The 17432-nt window shown below is 46.9% G+C and overlaps 2 protein-coding genes across 3 annotated transcripts; both read right to left on the bottom strand.

Annotated features, from left to right (window-relative positions):
- Window positions 1–4524: 4524 nt before the first annotated feature.
- LOC112883266 (QWRF motif-containing protein 2-like) lies at window positions 4525–7644 on the bottom strand. 2 transcript variants are annotated; one of them, XM_025948539.1, is made up of 6 exons: window positions 6323–7644; window positions 6037–6156; window positions 5389–5505; window positions 5216–5305; window positions 4871–4985; window positions 4525–4786 (listed from the first exon to the last, which is right to left on the bottom strand). In XM_025948539.1, the coding sequence occupies exons 1-6, from the start codon at window positions 7529–7531 to the stop codon at window positions 4665–4667; spliced, it is 1773 nt and encodes a 590-aa protein (XP_025804324.1). In that variant the 5' UTR covers window positions 7532–7644; the 3' UTR covers window positions 4525–4664. The 2 variants fall into 2 exon arrangements, with proteins under 2 accessions (XP_025804324.1, XP_025804325.1); XM_025948540.1 differs by having other exon boundaries at window positions 4582–4786; window positions 4878–4985; window positions 6323–7643.
- A 2507-nt stretch (window positions 7645–10151) lies between these two features.
- On the bottom strand, window positions 10152–11241 carry LOC112883267. Its single transcript, XM_025948541.1, has 2 exons — window positions 10971–11241; window positions 10152–10880 (listed from the first exon to the last, which is right to left on the bottom strand). Exons 1-2 carry the CDS (start codon window positions 11053–11055, stop codon window positions 10648–10650), a joined length of 318 nt encoding a protein of 105 aa, XP_025804326.1. The 5' UTR covers window positions 11056–11241; the 3' UTR covers window positions 10152–10647.
- Window positions 11242–17432: the final 6191 nt, after the last annotated feature.

Raw genomic sequence — 17432 nt, 5'->3', positions numbered from 1 at the left:
CTCGACTACGGAGCGAGCTCCAGCTTGACGACGCGGTGGGCGGCAGCGAGCCAGCAAGCTACTGAGCAGTGGCGAGCTCAGCTATGGCAACGGACGATGGGAGCACGGGGCCATGAGCAGTGAAGCAGCTTCCTCATCGCCGGCTATGGAGTAGTGGTTAGCAGCTTCTTCACACGCATGAAAATTTTCCAAGAGCTTGGAGTGGATGTTTTATTTCCTCCGTTTTGTACCAAAGAGCAAGCCTTTCCAGAGGAAAGGGAAACATCATTCCTCCATTCCAAACAGCATAAGCAAAATGTAGGATTCAGATTCCTATAAAACTCCTTTGGAAATCCTTCGATCCAAGACTACAGGTCTATAGAGTACAGACAACGCTGAAGACGCAACTGAAAATGAAAAGGCCAAGATTTTAAAAAAACAATCGCAGCTTTGCTCGCCAGCCGCGTCGTTGTTGGATTTGGCGAGTTCCTTCCTTATCGCGTTTGGCCGTGCCGTTGCGCGATGGAAGAAGCGGCCCTGGTCCTCCTGGCCCCGACCGGATCCGCCCAATCGACGGGGGAGCAAGCATTTGGTGGAGTGCCTACTGCCTGTTCCTCTACTGATCTCGATGTATTGGTTTGTTTCAGAATCCCTTTCTGCAAGGCGTATCCATGCCAACTTGATTAGAGAATGCACATCCGTCAAACTCTTTCCTGTATATGATGTGCATATATGACTGCAGATCTAGGCTAAGGGGGAGAATGAAGGAAGCTGCCCCATCCCCAGGCAGCTGTGTGTTTTAGAGTATAGGCATTGTTAGCTCAGCATGTGTAAGGAAGAAGGCGAGGGGTAGAGGCCATAGAATGACTTGTTGACGAATTGATGAACATATGCATCCCACTAACTGCTAGCTACACAAGTGATCATGTTTCTTTTATGATGCAGTTGCAGGGTCTTCTGGTCCTTTTGCCGTGACAACGGTCGAGTATTTTTTGACAAGATCTAAAGGCAGTCTTTTCAAGGTGGGAGACTCAAAACTGCCAAACAAGTTTATGACCATTTGCATCCTACTAACAGATAGACAAGTGATCGGGTTTCTCACCACACTTGTCCACTGGTGAGAAACTAATAAACAATCCTGAGATCATCATTACTGATCGGCTTGTACATGAGAGTTTTCAATTGCTACCGTTGCTTGCTCCAACATATTCATCAGTTGGACTTGGGCACAAACAGTACGTCCCATCCTACATTGTACTATCTAATTGTTTGATCGATGACATACTAGCTATGATTGATGTTCTTTATATTTTGTCTTTGGCGAGGTGAGAGATGACAATATCTGCGCGGGGGGAACCGAATGATGAATATACTTGAAAAGGCAGTGTATATACGCTCGTGTAAGTTCTTCACTTTCTCTGAAGCTTCTCTCTTTGAGGAAGCAGCATCGGAGCAGTTGTTGGGTCGTCTCTGGTCAATCATCCTTCTTTCCACAGCACAAACACACTTGCCCCAGTATATTTTTTGACAGGAAAAATCAGGCTTTTTGAGGTGTAAGACCCAAAACTGTCGAACAAATGCATCCGGTTTACTAAATGCTCTTGTCTTGGAGCTCGATTTAAGGGCCAGCCTCGTGTTCACTTCCTCAGTTCACCCAAGACAGCACCAGTTTGCATATTCTAGCACGTACTGGGCAATTGGGCATCCGTGAGAGTGCTTTCAGGAAAGGAATTCGGAGCCGAGCCCTCACTTCCTCTGTTCATCCGGCACATGGAACACCATACGGTACGTACTGTATGATTAATAATCCAAAGCTTTCTAGAAAACGAAAAACAATTTGGATTATAGTATGTCGTTTCTTCTTTTTCCACTCTTTGTTTTTGTTTACAGGAGAGAAATTTTTGTAGATGAACCACATCAATAGTGTTTTTCTATTTTTTTTTAAAAGGAACATACACTCTCCAGCCTCTAACACCACGCACAGTCAAGTTCTTACAGCATCCTTGGCTTAAGAGCTGATCACAAATAAAAAAAATAACATATTAGCGTATGCAAATGAAAGAAAGAAATCAAAAATTGCTTTTTCATCTATTCTTGGCAAAGATTTCAAAAATGACGACCCTGGATATTGATATTCTATCGCTCCTTGCATACATGTATATGTGGTTTGCATAGTAGCTTGTCACGAATCATGCATATGTGTATTCTTTGAGTTAGCTATTTCCATAGATTAATAATAGCATAAATGGGTAAATTTGAAGCATGCATATGGCTACTTTGGGTTAATTTAGCGATGGTTATTTATATGCACCTTTAGTAGATTACTTTGTAGTGTGGGTCGCTATCATCATGGTATTTCTGGCCGCCTATGGTTCCCTGCGTCGCCGAAGACGAAGCTTCGTCGCCCAAAAGGTTGTCCTGGCGGCACACTTGTCAACCTCCCTCGTATCATACACAGTTGGTTCGATGCAGTCTTCCCCGGTAAAGAGCAGCATGTACCCCTTCTGGGCCGTATCCCTCTACATCATGTCTGGTTCTGCCGACACTATCACAGCTTATAATCTCGATGACAACTCCCAGCAAATGGAACGGATCTATCAGTCATTCCTCAGCGTGTTTTATGTGGGGTTGATTGCGGTTACCATCTTAAATAATAGTACTGGTATCCTCCTGTTTTTTGACATGGTTGGTTTTGCTTTTATAGAATGGACGCAGAGGGACTGGGCGTGTGAAATGGCAAGTCAATCATGGAACTTGAATAAAATTGTTGCTGACTACATGCACCAGGAGCACACCAGGAGTGGATCATCTTATGATCCAGCCAGCATGAAAGGCTACCATTACCTAGTTGATTGGCCCCTCCACAAGTCAAAGCTGAAAGCTGGCACATCATATGCAACACAAGTAACAACCAAAGCAGGTGTCGTTGACATGGAGAAGATATGGCAGTGCGAGAGACTAAGCTCAGAGCAAAGGGACGCATGCCTCTCATTCTCTCTCTTTCATCTGTTGAGAAGGCGCTTCTTTGGGTTTGCCTGCTCCGAATCTCCCGCGGCAGAAGACAAATGATTTTGTGTTCAAGGTGCTGCTCGCCAAGAATGAGAGGGGCGCCATTGACTACGACAGGGTGTTCAAGGTGATTGATGTTGAGTTAGCTTTTATGTATGACTTCTTCTTCACCAAGTATGCGGCCCTTCATTATCAACCACGGATTCTCTCAGCAATGCTCAACTTCCTTCTAATCATATTTGCATCTTATTTAGCAATAACAGCAGTCAGTCCTGGCTTGAAGATGCTCCATGTCAGGAACTGGTCACCTGTCACTACCACCACAACTGCTGATATCGTCGTCACTCTACTGATGCTCACATGCATCGTGCTGCTTGAAGTGCTACAGCTGCTACTGTACTGGACGACCATTTGGGGCACAGTGTGTTTGGCTTGTCACTCTGTCAAAGCGCAAGAGGCATCCAGGACAAAATGATGGAGAGGTTTAAAGCGATTCCTATCAAGATGGGCGCGTTCATTTCAAACAAATACTGCTACTTGTTTCCTGAAAGAAACAAATGCTACTGCTGGCGGAACAAGCTTGGGCAGTACTCCTTGCTTGAATCAGTGCGCCACAATACCACCAATCTATCCAAGGCCTTGCGTGCTTTATTAAAACTTGCACAACACTTTGTTATTGCCAACCGCGACGTCGTTCATCCAGTTGATTTAATTTTAGTGTTCGATGGGGTGCCGGCAAGCCTGGAAAACATGTAGAGTTATCTGCACAAGTAAAGGAGGCACTTGTTCAGTCTCTTGACCGTACCCAGGGTATTCTAACAAACGGGCAGTCGTCACTGACATCCAACGGCGCAGGTGACCTGTTGTGGGCTTGCAGGCACGACGACATGCACCCACCAGATTCTGGCACAAGCTGCTCGCAGTTGCAGCAAAAGGAGAACCAGGCACACTTCATCTTGACCTGGCACATTGCAACATGTTACTGCGAGATGGCACCAACGAAGGATCTTACTCCCAGAGTGAAGAAGGAAGCACTCAAGCAGCATATTGACGTCGCTACAACACTGTCCAAATACTGTGCATACCTGCTGAAGAAGGAACCAAAGCTTCTTCCTGGGCACCACTATGACACATTCCGTGTGTTTGATGCAGTTGCAGAGGAAGCAGTTGGGTTTCTACAGAGTGAGCCGGACAGGTACGGGGCCATGGGGAGGCTGCCGGAATCAAAAGAGAAGATCTTCCACAGGGGCGTGAGGCTGGGGAAGCAGCTCCAGGGGATGGAGGAAGGCGCCCGCTCGAAGGTGCTGGCGGATTTCTGGGCGGAGATGTTGCTCTACCTCGCACCATCAGATAATGTGAAGGTATTCTATTTTATCTCAATTTTCTGTTTACTATAATCATTTTCTGGTGAGATAGATCAACTGCCATCTGAATCTTCTATCTGCTACCATGCCATTTGGATATCAGAATTCAGAGAAAAAAAATGCTTATCAGTGGGCCAAGTCGACGTCTTGACAGGATTCGTTGCACTCCTGATAATAAGAGTGCAATGTGCCAGCATCCATTCAGCTTTTGTTTTAGACTTATGCATTATATATATAGGTTCTCACCAGTTGGGTTACAACAGTAATACATTGTTCCAAACTGTTACTACTGCACTTAGCAAAGTTTCAGTTTTACCAACCACATCTGCAATCTGCAGCTGGAGACTGGAAATGAAGCCTGAAGACTACTGAAAATACTGACGCCTTCTTTGGTTCATTTGTATCCTTTGCCCTTGTAGGCTGCTGTACTTCACCTGTTCCAGCAACATTAAAGATCGAACAGTGAGAACATCAACAATGCTGGCAGACTAAAACCGAATCTATCAGTCTGGATGTACCGCTTACGTGCATTGATGCTAGTGTGGACAGCAAGTCCCTGCACTGCGCTATAAGGATGTGTTCTTGAATGAAAACTTTGGAGAGCTGGGACGCCAAAACATTGGTCCGGGCTAACTGCAGAAAATGGCAAACAATTTCAGACTGGAAACAGTAGCGTCTACGCGGTTCAGTGCTACAAACAATATCATGTCAGTTATTACGATCTTTTCGAAAACAAAATGTCACTTATTACGATATCATAGCATTGTGTAAATAAATGTTATTGTATTGCACCAAGTTTTGGTGTTTACAATCATATGATTCCAAGAAAACTAGAAAGGGAGCTCCTGCTTAAAACTCAGCACCTTAGGCAGTCGAGTGCTTGTTGAGTTCCCTATGGTATCCATGACATCAACTGCAGAACTAAGAGCCTTTTTTATTCCTTGAATATCTGCCTGCAAATATGAAATCTTTATTATTTCAACTGGAAAGTAACGTGATGAAAAAAAAATATTTCGATGTTTTATGCTATACCAACCATTGCTCCATTGGAGACAGGAAGCCGCAGGACGGTAGCATTCAGGGCCTGTGTTGTTCCTGATATAGAATGAGCATAATCCCTCTCCAAAAAGGACCATTCTTCCAGGTATTTCATCTGCATAGTGTAAGTTTTATCAGATTTTTCCAAAATAATGTGTACTCAAATATGAATATGGTGTCGTAAACCAGTAATTAGTTACTCTTGCAGATCCAGAGGGGCAAACTGGATGTACTAGCTTTAGACTTTTAAGCTAGCATTACAGCTGATCTAAGTGTCTTTATGAGCCAAATCATGACCATTCAATTTTTTTTTTGCAAGCCAGTACAACGCCATAAGTCCATATTGGTAGTGATACTATGAGATGATTTTATCAACTTTACGACTGGTGTAATAAAGATCCGTTTGCTGAACACTAGGGAAAAATCTGTGTCCAAATGACCTGTGTACTACTTGCAGTCCTGTGGATTCATGAAACAGACAGTCGTGCTCAAGCCCAATTGTCAAAAACTGCATTACTCTAGGTTTTGATGAATAACTAGAAGTGAACGCGATTTCCAGGGAACAAATGGAGAATTTTTTTTATGTAAGGAACAAATGGAGAATTGACTGTATGAAGGAAGCAAATGATCAACAGGAAGTTCTTACCTGTCCTCTCAGAACTGACATGAGTTTGCAGTTGTTTCGAAGCAACTGTAGCTGCATCTTTCTTATGGCGACTGACTTGCGCATCCTCAGGATGGTAATCCATGCACCACTCAAGGTTTTCTGTCATGAACATGAGCATTATCAGCTGAATTACTGAACGGCAACCATAACAGCAACTCATCAAGTCAGTGAACAACTGATACATAACTCTGAATAATTTTCAGCCTATCATATCATGTCTCAAGTTTTGTCCAAGACGAACAGAGATGATCGCAGAGTCACTCACCTCTGCAGCCGCGGTCTGCAAAGAAAGCGCGACGCCGGCGTGCGCATTCACGAGCCGCCACTGCAAATGCTGGGTGTAGCGTAGCCTCAGCTGGTGCTCCTCCTCGGCCTTGACCGCCGCAGGGGGCTTCAACTTCATCGTGTCAGCACCGTCGAAGCCGCAGCCGGTAGAAGAAGCCTTGCACTGCATGTTCCCGGCAGAGCCAGGCCCGTCGGTGGAGCGCCGGCCCGGGGATGGGCTCGCCGTCCTCCTGAACGAGCTCGCCACCGGCTTGCTCGGCGGCTGCTGCTTCAGAGACGACCTGCCGAACGGCGAAGACAGCAAGCCGTTGAACAGCGACCGCTTCTTCACCGGAGCCGGCGCTGGGGACGCTCCAGAGGCGAAGCGTTCGGAGTGGATCCCCATGGCGTCTCGCGAGAACCGCGCGGAGGAGCTCATGGCGGTCCTGGGCGACGGCCGCGGCCCGGAGCCGACGCTGCGCCTGGGCGCGACGCCGTCGCCGGACGACGCGCTGTCAGTGTCGTCGGAGGAGAGCGCCAGCAGGTACTCGTTGGCGCCGTCCACCGACGCGCGCCGCGGCTCCCCGTGGAACGCCGCCGCCCGCACGGCCCCGAAGATGCCGGCGGTGCTCCCCTTCCTGCCCGAGGCAGAGTAGTACCCGGGGCTCTTGGCGGGCGCGCGGGCGTCGTGCCCGCACGGCGGCGGGGTCGCCGACGCCGGCCACCGGTACGCGTTCTGGCTCGCGTCGGACACCTTGGCCCGCGCGGCCGCGCCCGCGGCGCCGGACCTCCTCTTCTCCGGCGCGGCCGCTGGCACCACCGCGGGCGACGCGGACCGCCCCCTGCTGGTGTCCAAGGAGTAGGCCGGGCTCTGGAAGGCGACCGCGAGCGTCCGCGTCGTCGTGGTGGCTCTCCCGCAGGAAGCCGCGGCGTCGGTAGTGGCGACGGCGTTGGGCTGGGCCGGACGCGGCCGCTCGGTGGAGGCCGGCCTCGGGGCAGGGGCCGACGCGGAGGAGGAGATGGAGGTGGGTTTGGGGGAGGGCGTCAGGTAGCGGGAGGCGACGGTCTTGGACTTGAGCTTGTTGGGCGCCGCGGCGACGGTGCCGGCGCAAGCATTGGCGTTGGAGAGCGCGGCGGGGCGGGCGCGGCGGCGAGCGGTGAGGTCGAGCGGAGGCGCGGCGAGGGTGGCGTCGACCATTGCGGATGGCATCCTTGCTGCTGGGCGGCCGTGCTGTGCTGTGGGTGGAAGGCGGCAATGCGGCGCGCGCGAGAGCGAGAGAAGTGGAGTGAAGTGAAGCGAAGCGAAGCTACTATTATGCTCTGCTGCATGTATCAGCGTACGCACCTCTCGATCTTTTCACTGCTTCGAATGTGTATACAAGATACGCCTTCCACCTTTGATTTAAAGGTCTGTTTTGAACTTTTTTTCACTTCTACTCCCTCCATCTGGAAATATAAGGTATTAAAGAGTTCAAAATTTATACCTAAATATATTAGATTTTGAAGAACTTTTGTACCCAAATATAAGTATTGAAAATTTTTTCTTGTAAACAAAGATCTCTCGAAGGGTACATGCATTTTTGTTCCTTTTTAATTTATCTCAACCGCTAGAATGTCATGATAAATATTAATATCATCAACTAATTTTTCAATTACAAGCATTTTTGTCGCTACGTCACTATACAAGATCTTTCACGACGGTTTTGTATAAACGGCTAGCAGTTTTAGTGGCTTTTATTATTCTTTTTCATAAGTGGATGATAACTCTTCTACTATAAATTTGCATCTTTTTTAGACTTATCAAATGAAATCCTTTTGTAACCATATGCAATGCAATGCAAGCATAGCTAGAAAAATGGGCTTTCATTGCTTCGGTTGGCACCGGTTAATTTTTGGCCGGTACTAAAGTTGCTCCGGAGGCATTATAGTACCGGGTCCAAATTTGAAAGCCTTCGGAGATATTTTAGTACTGAGCCAAGACACCGGCCGGTACTAAATGTCGTACTTTGGTACCGGCTCGTGTTTTGGCCTGGTATTAAAATGGCGCGGCCATTTAGTAGCGGTCAATGACACCACCCGGTACTGAATGATGAAATTTAGTACCGGCCGGTGTCTTGGCCCGGTACTAAATGGTTCTCCACAGGTTACTTCAAAAAGAATGCAATCTTCCATCTAGTCACATGTGATGTATAAGTGGATGGTAAGGAAGCAAGGCACGAGGCAAGAGATCGTAGATTCGAATCATCAGTGCATGCCACAACCGGTACTAAGGAGGTTTTACACCAAATACACGGTTCCCTTGACAATGCAATGCAAGGACGACATAGTTGTTTAGATTTTTGGTACACACATCATATACGGCCCTCTCAATCTTGTAGCACGTAGTGCAATATAATACTACATACATGTATAAATACACATGCATGCATATGATACGCGTGCGCGTCCGAGAATCTGCGAACACAGTACCTCTCCCTGTAGTTACCGTACGGGAGAGTAGTACTGCTCGTAGACGCTAGATCTCCTACTAGATACTTGTAATATATGCAGTAAGTGCTTCAACTTTAATTTCTTTTTCTATGGTAGCATATATAGTAACTTGTGTCTAATTATTAACTCCAGTCAATCGTACAGATGGAGGATCGGAGTATGTATCTACTACTGGATCATCAGGACGAAGGTACAAATTAATTAAAGGAAGGAATATAATACCCAGCAAGTATGTATAGTTAGTACGGCATACGTAGTGCGAATAATATAAATGGTACTCCCTCGGGACCCTTTTCCTTGGCGTATTTCAATTTTCCCAGAACTCTGCCAAAGGGATTTAAATAATTCTTATACTGATTCTGTGGAGCGAGTGATTCTCTAAAATGAATTAAGAGCTGGGAGCTGACAGAAAAATAGCTTCTTCTGATTCACTTCTCACGTAGCATCTAATTGTCATTGTCATAAAGTTAATCTTAGATAAACATACAGAATCACTTTCTTTCAGCCCAGTGAATCACTTTTCACTTTTCTCAGAGATCAGCTCGTATAGAGAATCAAAATCAGTTGGAGCATCCGTCCGTCCACCCACCTGTCTGGAACTCCGGATTGCCACCGGCGACGGCTGCCTGGTTGCCGACGGCACACGGCGGCCGGGCCATCTCCTCCGATCGTCTCCGCCCCCGTGATCGATCCTTAACTGTCCATCAACCTTGATAGCAACGGTTCACGCCCAGGATTTCGCTTCGATCTGCGGCTCTACCTAGCTGGGTCGGCCGGTCAGAATAGTGATGCTGATGCATCAGGTTAGCAGCTAACTCACGTCATCAGTCTGGTCCATCCGCCGATCAGACGTACGACCATATCGCAAACGACATTGGTTTGGTAACACAACAACAAAAACAGATACAGATAGATCGTACAGTCCCTCCCTGTCTGTCCGTCCCATCATCCAGGTTGAAGTTTTGGACGGTCGGCAAGCGATCGAGGTTTCTGACCGGGAATGTTGCGTGCGTCTATGTTCAGAGTATTATTGGAGGCCTGAAATATGTTTATTTTTTCAGACTAGGTTCATCGTCGACACTCCATCAGAAATCCTCCCTCTATCTGTCAAAGGATTACAAAAACAATGGTTTCCACATCTGATGTGACACCTAATACTGACGGGCAACCATGCATCTAGAGTTGTCCATGATCGAATGTCTTCTGTTCTCGGTCAGCCTTCCTCTCTAGTCTGTACAGCTTCAACACAGGCACGCCAGTCACAAACTCTGAATTCTCGATCAAGGACTCAACAACGTCTCGTTTCACTTGTACAACATAACCAAACTTACTTCTGCCAGTGAATTTGTGATTGATCTTGTTTTATTAGGCAAGACTGTAATAACTTGCTCAGAACAGCAAAGGAACTGGTGGAAGAAGCACATACAGGTCGGATGATACAAGTGGGACATATCGGCAGAGACACAGACAAAATTGGCTTTACGCACTACCAGTCCTAGTAGCAGCAGACATGGACCAAAATTACAGCAGCCTGTTCTGTATGTACAACTCTGACATGAGGACTGACGCACACGCACGCAACTCCGACTCAACTCTCCTGCTCTCCATCCATAGGACCGGATTGGTTTGAAACGTGGGGATCATCCAACAACTGTCGCTCATGTGAAACGAAATCCCCGCGTTCCCAAAATCGTTTCGGCTCCCTCCAATGGCCGGCGGCGCTCGATTGATTGCTCGATTCATCAACTGTTCTTCAAATCAACAAGGCAGCAGAAGAAGAAGAAGCAGAGCACCCCATCTCTGTCTGAATCCGAGGAGCATCCAACCCTGCTCGGATCAGAGCGCGCAGCAGTAGGAGGCCAGGCGGCTCCAGGCGACGGCGGCCTTCCTCCCCACCCTGCCCCTCCTCGAGCCCTTCCCCGCGGCGGCGGCGGCCATGGCTCCTCCTCCTCCTCCTCTAGCCCTCGCGCTGCTGCTGCTCTTGGCGTTGCTGCTGCTGAGCATCTCCCACATGACGTGCACGTCGCTGTACTCGCACGTGCGCACCTCCTTCCGCAGCCGCCCCAGACCTGCGCCCACATCCATGTCAGCCTCGCCGTCGGATGGCTCTCCCGATCCCCGATGGTCCATCGGCGCGTAGCTGGACGGCGACGACTTACCGGTGGCTCGCCGGAGGCGGAGGCGCGCGCTCAGGCCGCGCCAGACGCGCTTCACCGGCACCGCAGCGCGGCACAGGCACGACATCTATCGATCCTCTCTCTGCTCTCCTGATGATGGATGTACCGGGTTGGAGCTCCTATGCGTTCGCCGGAGCTGGTGGCTCGGGCCTCCCTGCCTTGTCTGTAAGTTGACGCCGGAGAGGAGATGAGAGGAAGAGGAGGGAGCCGTTGAAGCAGCTCTCTCAGCCTATCTGCAGTGCTGGCATTGGACCTCCCTTTATTTATAGGTGAGATGGAAATGGCTAGACCAGGAGGAGAGAGAGAGTGATGCGCGTGATGGACAGGGAGGGAAGCCGACGGCGTCCGTTGCCTGCCTCGGCTGCCGCCCGCTCCGATGTGGACGCGGCGGGCGGCGGCGGCGAGCGCGCACGTGGATGGACACGGCGCCACGACGTCGGGCTCGCTTCGTCGCGGCTTCCCCCGGCGCACGGGCACAAGCGGCCGAGGCCAAAACTGACAGGCAGGGGCCTTTAGCTTGCCGTTGCCGCGTCAGGATCCATCGGCCGCATCTTTTCCTTCTGTCAAGGGGTTCTTTTCTTTTTCTTTCCTTTTCCTCCTGTCCTGTAGTAGTAGTGTCCAAATCTTCTTTTGATTTTTGTTACCATTTTATTTTCTTCTCATAAGTACAATCAGCATTTTGGAATTCAATTTGAAATGAAGATGATTGTTTTTCTTTTATCGTTTGGATGTTGATATTGGAAGGGTTGGTATTGAATTGGTAATACGAAATCAGCTTATCTTTGGAAATGGATCACAGTACCAAATCCATTGTTTGGATGTAGATAGAATAGATAGGAAGAATTCAACGAGTGGTAAATGCCGATTCGTGTTTGGATGTACATACAATCGAATTGAGAATTAACCCATCTTCTCCACTGCATCCAGCCCCATCGCCGCTCTCTCCCCAACCTCCAGCCCACTACCCTTCCTCTCCATCGTGCCCGCCCACCGCCTCTACCCCTAGCTCCCGCCCCCTTCCCTTCCTTTCCACCGCGCCCGCCCACCGCCTCCGGCCCCCCTAGCTCCTGCCCCCCTTCCCCACCTCCGATCCTCCAGACGGCGACCGTGGCCGCCATCCCACATAGTCCTGGCGAGGAGCGTGGAGGCGAAGGCGTCGGAGCACGCAACCGTGGGCTCGCATGGGAGGAAGGCTTCGTTGGTGCGAGATCATCTGCGCTACCATCGCCAGGTCGTACGGGCACAACAGTGCATCATTCGTAGGGCCAGGAGCGACCGCTTCCCGGCCTGCTGCCGCGGCGGATGGTGGCGCGAGAGTTAGGAGGAGGAAGGCGGCGAGGCAGAGCATGTCATGTGCGAGGAGGAGGAAGACTGGCGAGGGAGCTCAGGGAGCAAGGAGGAAGAGAGATGCGGTGAAAGGGGAGCGGGGAGGAAGAGGGATTCCAAGCAATATGGGGGTGGAGGCCTCAGTATCGTGGGAGGGGCTGCGAGGAGGCCTCAGTATCGTGGGAGGGGCTGCGATAGTAGTCTGAATACCGTTGGTATTGCATCAAGTTTCTAATTCCAATTCCAAAACCACCCAAACAACTTATATTTGGTGCTTTTAGTGCTGATTCCGAATTTCGGATTTCAATATCTACATCCAAACAGGGTGTTTGTATGCTTCGGGCTGTCGACGTGACAGTGACAGCAAGGTGCAATGCACGATAGATATGCATGTACTAGTCACATCACTCACTTGTGAGTGAAAAAAAATGATCTCGTTTATATTTTTTTCACCGCCCCCTTAAACCTGAAAAGGACACATATATTTAAGCGACAGGGCAATTGCGTGATAGAGACTATCGAAATTGAATTGTGCGAGTGCGACGATACGGTGGCGTTGTAGTAATATAAATTAAATAATGGTCCTATTAAAAAGAAGAAAAAGAGAGCGAAACTTGATCTGCATCATTAAAGAATCTCACTTGAAGATTTGCCACTTGGTTACCGACGTTTGCTTTGGCATGCTGCACTCTAAACCACTCGGTCGGACACACCTCATTGGTTAATTTATATTTGACAGTAAATACGTTGTCGGGTCCGTGTTTACATCTCACTGACATGTGGGTCGATAGTGTGCAAATCCTCGAGTGCATAGCAACAATTCAATCATGTCTTTGACGAAAGGAAAAAAAAGATAAGGAATAAATTAGCGTGCATGTAGTTATCTTATCTATACGGTCAGATAACAGTTGTTAGTTAAGCTGACATCGAAAAGTAGAGCGTATATTGTCTGACATGGACCTTTTGTTTTCCACTTTTACTATACTAGTACGTGCCAGGCCAAAACACTGCTGGAAATCAGAGGAAGCGCAAGCTGATGCTGACCGTTTGTTCTGACACTGACTTGTGGTTGCTGAAAACTGGCGGCAAGCAAGTCACTTCCATTCCATCCTTGCAGGATTAATTAGCATCTGATTAGTATCAATGCACAGTTTTATGGTAGTTTCATGGTAATTTCATAATACAGTTATCAAGACTGTGAACCAGATAACTGTGCAAGATAAATTTTATATTGATGAAACTTCTCTCACATTCCACGAAACCCTCTTTTTTTCTCCTCACCATGTCAGCAAAATTAATGATGTGATATAGAATTTAATATCATAAAATTTTCTATAAAACTTCCATTAAGACTGGCCTCAAGTTAAGTTGCGGAGAAAGACCGTGGCTCACCAGACAAGGCAGCATGTTTCACATGATGGATGCCCGTTTCTTTTTTTTTTCTTTTTCTTATGATCTCTCCTTCCTTCCCTGCATTTTCTTATGTTCCATCTTTTCTTTTTTAGTATTAAACTAGTACTGGTAGTCCGTATTTTTATATAGTGCCCGCTCAGATCATATGAGCGTATGGGTATAGGTTGATGGGCATCCTTGTCAGTTTTTGCAGAGGATGGTGGACCAACCAAATTAGGTCCGGCCAAAACCTGCGTGTCCCGGACTGGACTGGACTGGATCGGATTGCTCCATGATCATTGATCGCAATCTGCGAGACCATACAGGAGGAAAAAAAAGGAAAATGATGAGGCACACGTGAGGAAAAACAATAAAAAATTTACAACAATCCGTGTGCCATCATATTTTCGTTAACCTTTACCTAGATCAGAATAGGGATGGTAACGGATTATGACCTTAGTGTTACGATCCAACTTAATCCTTATATATATTTATCTCAAAATTAAATAAGATAAGAGTCCAACATTTTTAGATCCGATCTTTAGATTATCTAAATTAGGATACTTTACTAGCTCTGGACCAGATAGATGAGATGACGCGGTTACAGAAATAGCGTCAGTCTGAAAATGTCTTTGAACCTCTACGGGGCTGGTTCAGAAGCGTTCAGACAGCACGCATGTAACCGAGGACTGTGCCCTGTTACAGTGTCCCTGAGCCGATGCTGAAACGAGCGAGCTGAGGCTGCTGGATGGATCTCCAATTCTCCATCGCAGGAGGAGGCAGCAGCTGTAGCATCGGATAAGAAAGAAGACCCCTTTTATTTTATTGATTCTTACCCCCCTGCCCTTTTTGTGTCAGGATAGAAAAGGGGGCAGAAAAGAACATGCTCCTCCATCCTGGCTCTTTATTCTTGCAACCGTCAGTTACCTGGTTGCGTTCCATTTGGCGATGCCGTCTCTCTATCAAGCTAAGGAACTGGTGCTCTCTCACACTCACTCACGGCAGTACATGCAGGCGGCCAGCCTTTTCATTTCGCCCCTCTACTCGGCAGAATGTGCGTGTCAACTTCCATTCTTGGAGAATTTTTACAGCGCACAATACGACTATATACTACTATCTAAAAGGATTCGTACGTTAATATCGAACAATCGAAATTTTTCTATATCACTGAAATATTAATTAGTAGTATGAGGTAGTATAGGTAGTATAAGAGTAATATAGAAAAAATTATTTCACTACAAGTTTTCACCCCTGATGCAACGGCCTAAAACTTTTGCAATATGCATAAAATAGTTGCAATAGATAAAATTACAAAAATATAAAAGTTATCCTTAATTTATATTAAATTACTAATGACAATCTTACCTCTCCGCGTACTACCGAATGGTAATATTGTGCAGTGGCCATTCTTGCCGGTTCATTACGACATCACAAATTGTATTGGCGGCAGTTGGATCCTTCTCATCCAACAGTAACTAGTTAACAGTTATTAGCCACACATTGCAAGTGCCTACCTGCCGTTCGTTCAAGAGAGAGAGAGAATGGCCACACCAGTCACACCCCACTGAATGACAAAGCAGAGGAAGATAGCTTCGTCAGATGATCTCTGTTTCTTTCTTTCTCTGCAATGACGTTCGCAATGTTCAGTTTCAGCACGCGTAACTGTGCTCCTGAAAGGATGAAAGTGCCTCGTGGCCCACTGCTCGCCCAAATCAATGGCTGCCATTGTTCTTCTATTCTCTAAAGCTGCTGCCTCCGATCACAACGAACTCACACCCCACTCGAACTTTTTCACCATGTAAATGGAATCATTTTTTTTCCTTTTTTGAAGCGGCATGTACATGGAATCGATCATCGCCATCCTCAGAAGAACTCCTAGCCACTAGTCCAGCCGCTGCATCAGGTGCCATGGAAAGGTTAAAGCACACCACATTATTAGGTCAGTGACGTCAGTGAAATTTGGAGATGAGGCCTGTTTAGCGACGGGCACCTGTGTCAATTAGCACATCGCATGGTTGCCTTTTTTCTTTTTCTTTTTTCTGAATCTTGGTCAGCTTTATTTTGCAACTGCTCGTGTTGGAGATCTCCACTGGATCAGCTAATGAAAGAGGTATCAGAGATCATCAGGTCTGCGCGGCCTTCGGAGATTATCCAAAGTACTGTGAAGTAATGGGATCTGCATCTGCATATACAGGTTTCCAAAATCTCACAAATGTCCTTGTTTCATCAAGTACTATTTTTTGAATAATTTTACATGATTCTTTTGAACCAGGGAAAAGGTTAAGAGTAAATAAAATTTGAAACAATTGAAATTATTTCTTACCAAGATTAGACCTACCATACTCATCACGGAGGTCCCACTGCCGCAAGGTTTGATGAAGGAGATGGAGACCCACTAAATTGATAAAAGAAAAATATTTTCACCAAAATCATAATATTTTTTACACCAAAGCCTTCTACGTACCCACCCGGTGTACCTGCCGCATAGAGCATCCTCACACGCATAATTAAGGAAGAAAATAGATCCCCGCATATTTCTTTCCTTATGCATAAATAGAAAATAGAGTAGTATAAATGGAGGGGCATAAATTAAGTAGTATAAATTCTTTCCATACTAAATAAATCAAGATATCCCTATCAAGGCTAATTGCAACATCAAGACCCACACAATTAAGGGAGAAAATTGATGCCCTCATATTTCTTTCCTTATTCACAAACTCGACTTATGAGTATTTCTTTTGTTACTTATAAATTACTCATATGGATAAATAGAAAATAGAGTAGTATAAATATAGGGGTATAAATTAAGCATTATAAATTCTTTCTATACTAAATCAAGATATCACTATCAGTCAATCAAACGACTACTTGCAGATGCCCTGATTGCCGCATAGAAGTCGTTCCAAAAGCATGATGTCTCTTCCATCACCACGCCTATAAAGCTATACACCTTTAGGGTTAATCATTCATCCCACTCCTGCTACCATCTGATTTCTTCTTCCAAGACAGGACCTCTCCGCCAATCGGAAGGGGGCTAAAGCTGCGCCAAGCATCTGCTGCCACAAGATCAACAGGATGTCGCATCCAATACCAAGGTCCGCCTCTTGCCCATGTTGCAATGTTTGTTGTGAATAACAGTTTTATGTTGCTGGTTAGGCAGGAGATGTTGTTCATCAAGACGTTGAAATAATATCTTAGGTCACTAGCATTCCACATCGTCCGCATTTCCCTGGTCTTCGTCGGTGGCTTTTCCCCATTCTCCATGCCCCTCCTAACATCGCACATTGCGTGGTCGTCGGCACCAACGCCCATTCGTCCACCTTCTGATTTGTCTTGCAACCGCGAGCAGATGGTAGGACTCCTCCGCCGGAAGCTGATCCACCAGCACAAGGATGTGGACCGATGCCAGGAAAAAGGATCCAACGGAGCATGGTCCTCTTCCATCGAGCACCTGCACGTTTGGCTCCCTCCCATCTCAGTTCTTGGCTGGTTCATCAAAGAATCACAAAAATAGTTCTTGATCCATTTGTCCCCTTGTACTGCAGAAATTTGTGGATTTGATTATTCCTCTGATAAAGTATAAGGGGAACATGATCTTCCCCCTCGAGCATCTATAGGTTAGACTCCAATTAGGCCAAGCATTTCATGGATTGTTTCATTTTTTTCTTCTCTCAGTTCTTGATTGGTTCCTCAAAGAATCACAAGAATTACCTAATTTTTCTTAAT

Source organism: Panicum hallii, chromosome 2 (assembly GCF_002211085.1).
Source record: "Panicum hallii strain FIL2 chromosome 2, PHallii_v3.1, whole genome shotgun sequence".
NCBI lineage: Eukaryota > Viridiplantae > Streptophyta > Magnoliopsida > Poales > Poaceae > Panicum > Panicum hallii.
The sequence above is the reverse complement of the archived record's forward strand: the minus strand, read 5'-3'. Positions and strand labels throughout refer to the sequence as shown.

Coding starts and splice junctions, on each gene's coding strand:
- LOC112883266 (XM_025948539.1), bottom strand. CDS start 7,531: ATGCCATCCGCAATGGTCGACGCCACCCTCGCCGCGCCTCCGCTCGAC. Junction 4,986..5,215: donor CAAGCACTCGACTGCCTAAG/GTGCTGAGTTTT, acceptor CATTTTCTGCAG/TTAGCCCGGACCAATGTTTT. Junction 4,787..4,870: donor AGCATCAATGCACGTAAGCG/GTACATCCAGAC, acceptor TTGCTGGAACAG/GTGAAGTACAGCAGCCTACA.
- LOC112883267 (XM_025948541.1), bottom strand. CDS start 11,055: ATGTCGTGCCTGTGCCGCGCTGCGGTGCCGGTGAAGCGCGTCTGGCGC. Junction 10,881..10,970: donor CCGCCTCCGGCGAGCCACCG/GTAAGTCGTCGC, acceptor ATGTGGGCGCAG/GTCTGGGGCGGCTGCGGAAG.